Here is a 6,150-nt window from a genome sequence, read left to right on the forward strand (position 1 = left end):
ACAACAGTTATAACATCACAAATTGATATTATGATATGACAGTAATCTAAGTATTATGTATTAATTTCTTTATTCATCACAATGCTCAATACTGTTATACATACACCCATGCACGCATATATTTTTCTTAAACAAGAATAAGATTGATAGTATCTTGGAAGTTTTGGCCAGTCAGTTAAGCCAATCATATACGAGCATTACTATAAAAAAATACACCACTTAATATCAATTAGAAAATACTCTCACACGTACAACCATTCCAAGGTAACAAGAAACCCTGCCTACTTTATACTAATGAATCCTATCACATTCTCACATTTAGGGATCAAATTCTGAACCGAAACTGATTATTTCATCGCCCCTGGTTAAAACAAATGTGTATAAAATTATTGTAGTACCAACATCGCTGCAGCCTGACACGATGATCACCTTTAATGACCCCAGGTTACATCATTCATGACGTGTCCCTGCAAGATATATTGTCCAAGAATAATGGACACATATGTCTCCCCACTCTCTCTCAGTACACACACACACACACACACACACACACACACATACACATACATACATACATACATACATACATACACACATACACACATACATACACATATATACACATACATACATACATACTTACATACATACATACATACATACATACATACATACATACATATATATATAACTGTTATTTGAGGGAATATTAATCCTAACTTACAGGGAAAAAATTCAATTTAGAAATACTAAATCAAATTTCACACAATATTATATATATATATTATATATTATATTATATAACTTTCACACAATGTATATATATATATAATTATAATTTTCTTTCGGAAAACGTAGATGGCGTAGAAGTGCTCAAGTCGAACCCGAGGTGCTAGACAACTATAATAGATATAAGAGAAAATGTTCAAATTAGGCAGACTACGATTATCACATACATATACGGGTTTATTTAAGGTAGGATAAGAATTGTTCAATCTGAAACATATATTGATATATTAGAAATATAAAATATATATGAATGCTAAAAACATACACGGACATACAGATATATAGATATCTAAAAATAATAACAGAATATAGATAAAGATAATGAAATGTAGAAAAAAGACGTCTTTAAAAGTTCAAAATATGATATAGAGAAAGTAATAGGCATTGAAAGGAGTTTTGGGTAAGATGTAATAGAAAAATAAGGTGTTCCAACGATCGTTTCAGGGGTGCATTCGTGCAGATTACATATGAATCTTACGATACATTTCCATCATCAGGGAAAAATAGTGTTTACGCTAAATATGGATTTAGTCCCTTACCAGGTATAAAATAGTTTGATGCTTAATAGAAGAGCGGATAAAGCTATGTAAATTGTGTAATTTTTTATGAGGGCTGATGGAAGAAAAATTAGATTGTTTACTGACTTTCTTAAAATTTATATTTGTATTGGCGATATATTGTTGTACAACAGAAAATATTGCCAAGTGGGTTCGAATTTGAATCGACTCATGAAAGTTGAATAGTATCTATGGTTGTAGGAATGAACAGCGCCAGAAAACTTATTTAAAACACTGGAATTAAACATGCGAATGATAATGTATGATTGTATATAAAAGAATCATACACAACGAGGACGTAAACACACTAACATAGGTTGTCAAGCAATGGTGGGAGACAAACATAGACACAAAGACATCCACAAAGATATATATATATATATATATATATATATATATATATACATGTGTGTTTATATATATATATATATATATATATAATATATATATATATATATATATATATATATATATATATATATATACATGTGTGTGTTTATATATATATATATACGACGGACTTTCAGCTTCCGTCTACCAAATCCACTCACAAGGCTTTGGTCGACCCGAGACTATAGTAGAAGACACTTGCCCAAGGTGCCACGCATTGGGGTGAACCTGGAACCATTTGATTGGGAAGCAAGCTTCTTACCATGCAGCCATGCCTGCGCCTATATGTGTGTGTGTGTGTGGATATATATATATATACACATATACATACACACGTGGAGCTGCACGTGGATTGTTGGCGATTTTTCCTTATTTTCCTTCTTTCTCTTTGGACTGTTCTCTTTGCGACGAAGTGCTATGCTCGAAACGTTAACAACTCTTTCCTTTTACTGAGACTAAAATTAATATATTTCATGTGCGTGTCCTCACATTCGTTTTCTTCTATTTTCTATTTTTTAATTGTTTGTTTTTTGAATTGACTATATATATATATGTGTGTGTACACACACACACTCACAGACACAGACAGACAGATACACACACACGCACACATACACACAGATTTGCTTAATTGGTTGTATAGCGTGCCGTGTACTATCAGGGACAGTCTTTTAGTTTCAAAATACAGCATGGCTGTTCTCTGAGAAAAAATGAGAAAGAACGAGAGGAAAAAGTAAATGAAGAAAGGAAACAAGAGAAAAGTGTGGAAGGAAGGGAGATAAGAGTTGTGTCCTTTGGGTTTGTAAGAATGGGAATTAACAATGGTTGGCGTGGAACAGATTAAAGTCTGGAACAGATTCGACAGGAACAGATTAAAGTCTGTGAAATTCTATGCTTAATACAGAGAAGTGGTGCTCTCCAGTTAGATAATAGAAACTTATCCAAGTGCTTGCATTTAGTGAAAATATCCGATCTAGAATTCAGTAGGTTCTGCACCTCCTTAACACATTAATGTATGAAGTGGATCGTTCTACGATGCCTGTGTGAGACATAGTTGGTCTTAGATCCAATATCCTTGGATATACGGGAAAGAAGACTGGTTATTTGCACATCTGCTTTTAAAAATCACTTTCACACAGACCAATATACTTTTTTTTAACCTTTAGAACTGAAGTGACCTCAGCTTCGTAAACCACTGGACCAATGTGCAAGTGTCTTCGTCTCTACAGTCATATTTTGGAAGTAGGTGCCTGGTGTGACTTACGGGTAATTGTATATTTTTTAATTTAAGAACTCCACCGACCTGCTGAATTGTGATTTCTCTACCAAATAAAATAGTAAAGAATAGAAAGTAAAATATAAGAAAAGCAAACTATTTGATAATTTCAGTGAGAGTCTGGCAAGCTATCGAAGATAGCAACAAATAAAATAAATGTAGAAGAAAATGTATAAATATAAATAAATGAATAAATTAATTTATAAACAAAAGTTTGGTGGTAATGATGCAACTATTAAGAAACATACGTTGAAAGCTAAAATTGATGTTACATTTATTTTATAATCATCTGTGAAACAGGAGGTATAGTTCGCCTTTTCGTTCCAGGTGCCGTTCTCATCGCAAACACGTGTAGCATTCTCTAGAAGAAAAAAAGCAACAATGAGTTAACTTTAGTGAATTATATAATACTAGTCATTGGGAGTAAAGTTGTCTTTTCTTCACTGCATAATTATTATTTATCAATGACGTGGTAGTAATCTACCACAAGAAAATCTACCATCTTTCCAACATAGTTTTGAATTCAATACCTTTACTACTAAAATTAAATTCCTACTACTAAATTAAGAAAAAAAAAAGAAAAGTGCTGTTGAACTGTTAAGTGAAAGTTGGCGATCGAGGATCGAATCAACGCTATGCCTGCATGAAGTTCACTACAATAAGTACCAGTTAAACACTGGGATCAATGTAATCGACTAAGCCTCTCCCTGACATTGCTGGCCTTGTGCCAAAATGTGAAACCAATATTACAAAGACTAGCTGACCCAGATATCTGAGTGTTGGTCTTATTATTAATTGAGATTGGATTTGAATCTCATAGGAAAATGGACTAAGTTGATAAGGGGACCTTGGGAGACTGAGTTGATAAGGGGACCTTGGGAGACTGACTGTATAGGTAAGGAGTTTGCGTGGGAAGCACATGGTTCTGGTGTTTGCGTCTGTTCCAGGTACGTATCACGGTAAAAGTTGTAAACATAGGCGACAGAACCGAAAAAACACGTGCTATCAAATGAAGTCCTTGTGATATTCTCCCCTTGTGCTGTACAGATAATCCCAATTCACTCCTTCTATACTAAATGTAATGAACCAATAATGATTAATCCATTAGAAACCTATAACCCACGACAGATCTGTTGTTCAGAAAATACAAAAAGACTAAAATAGAAATGTTCGAGGATGAATACTGTCGACAATTTCTCTTATTTTCAAGCAAGAAGGAGGATCTGAACTCACCATTGCAAACCAATAAAGAGCTGTTGGTTATAAACATTTAATTTGCAGTTTTATCTCTTTATTTTTAGATTTACTAAACTAACAAGAGATAAATATTTGGTTATGGACAGTGTGGTGGCGGTAACGCAATACGAACCGTCAACCCTTCGACCGACCAGATAGTGTGACACCTTATCCATTCAGCTATCATTTTTCTCATTCATCCTCCATCATAAGATATGTGGATGAATGTTGATTATTATTGTTTGTTCCTTCTCAAGCCATGCCTGGCTCATAAGGGCCGGTTTCCCGGTTTCCTTGGCGTATAGGTTCCCCACCTGGACGGGACGCCGGTCTGTCGGAGGTGAGCTGCAATATGCAGGAGGAAAGAGTCAGAGAAAGTTGTGGCGAAAGAGTTAGCAGAAGTTCACCATTACCTTTAGCCGGGCCGGAGCTGCATGGAGCTTAGGTATTTCGCTCATAAACACACACATCGCCCGGTCTGAGATTCGAACCCGCAATCCCTTGACCGCGAGTCTGCTGCTCTAACCACTAGGCCATGTGCCTCCACGTTGATTATTACCCCCCCCCCAAAAAAAAAAGAATGGTATATGATGTTTACTAATAACAGTAAATATTACTTACGTTTTGTGTTTACTCCGGGAATGTTCTTGGGACACTGTAGAGTTACAACGACATTGGCTAGTGTCTGAGGCCAACACAAAGCAGTATCCCACAGTGTGTTGCACCATGTTCTATTGAAACCTAATCCAGAAAGAAAGTAAAACGTAAAAAAAAAACTCAAAGCAAATCAATACAGAGTTGCACAAAGAATAATTACTTTCAATGGAAAAGAAAAGAAAAAATGCATTGGACCATATGAGACGAAAAATTTCACTATATATATATATCTATATATATTGTTACTCTTTTACTTGTTTTAGTCACTTGATAGCAAGTGTCTGTGTGTCTGTGTGTCTGTCAGGTTGTACCCTCACCCTGACCACGGTTTTCAACCGATTCTGATGAAACTTGTCAAATACGTAGCCCAATGTCATAATTCAAAACTAACGCAGCGAAAATTTTGAAAAGTTCCCCCAGTTCTGAAAAAAAATCGATAAATTCGACAAAAGCGGTTTATAATAAACCAAGAGTTTGCAAGTAGCGTCCGAGGACCCTTAGGGTACGTCAAAAATTTAAGGTAAAACGTTTGGGGTGGTAGTTATAAAGAAAGTGTAAACAAAAAAAGTATTCGAATAACTTGCGGCTGCAGCAGCTATTAGCAGAAGTGGCGGTGTTGGGGGTAAAGTCTCGAATGTAATTTCTTCCTTGTAGGAATTGGTTGGGTTGAATTATCGATAGCTATTTGATAGTTATTTGGGAGTGAAGAGAAGACATTGCAACCTACACATGCGCCTTCGTTCCCTAGAGGGAAAGGACTAGATTGGGATTAGTCGTTGCCTACTAGGGGCTCTTACATACCCGGGCAACGCCGGGCTATGCTGCTAGTATATATATATATATATATATATATATATATATATATATATATAATATATATATATATTTATAAGAGAAAGAGAGAGAGGAGAAGAGAGAGGGAGAGAGAGAGAGAGAAATAGATCCAATATTGGTAGAATCATCAAAAAAGTATTTCATCTAGTCATCTAGTGAGAGATAAATATAAATTGAATGCACAATCGAAAGAGTTACGACAAGTTTCATGTACTAATGATACATCAACTAGGCATATTAAAAATATGTCAAGTATCATAAAAGCATGAAACTATGGGTAGTTCTTTCGGTTGTCTAATAAATTGAAATATATATATATATATATATATATATATATATATATATATATATATATATATATATATATATAATACACGGAGTTCTAAATACTGGTTATTGTGCAATTTGAAT

General features: G+C 34.6%; 1 protein-coding gene across 3 annotated transcripts in view; it reads right to left on the reverse strand.

The window, feature by feature from the left end:
- LOC115214785 (corticotropin-releasing factor receptor 2) overlaps positions 1–6,150 on the reverse strand; it is a 114,186-nt gene that overhangs the window by 54,920 nt on the left and 53,116 nt on the right. The window contains exons 2-3 of one of the 3 annotated variants that reach the window (XM_029783816.2): positions 4,870–4,989; positions 3,261–3,373 (exon numbers count right to left, since the gene is read on the reverse strand). In XM_029783816.2, the coding sequence (XP_029639676.1) occupies positions 3,261–3,373; positions 4,870–4,989 (233 nt within the window). Of the gene's footprint in view, positions 1–3,260; positions 3,374–4,869; positions 4,996–6,150 lie in introns of all 3 variants that reach the window. The other 2 variants (XM_036505314.1, XM_036505312.1) reach the window with 2 other exon arrangements.

Source organism: Octopus sinensis, linkage group LG8 (assembly GCF_006345805.1).
Source record: "Octopus sinensis linkage group LG8, ASM634580v1, whole genome shotgun sequence".
NCBI lineage: Eukaryota > Metazoa > Mollusca > Cephalopoda > Octopoda > Octopodidae > Octopus > Octopus sinensis.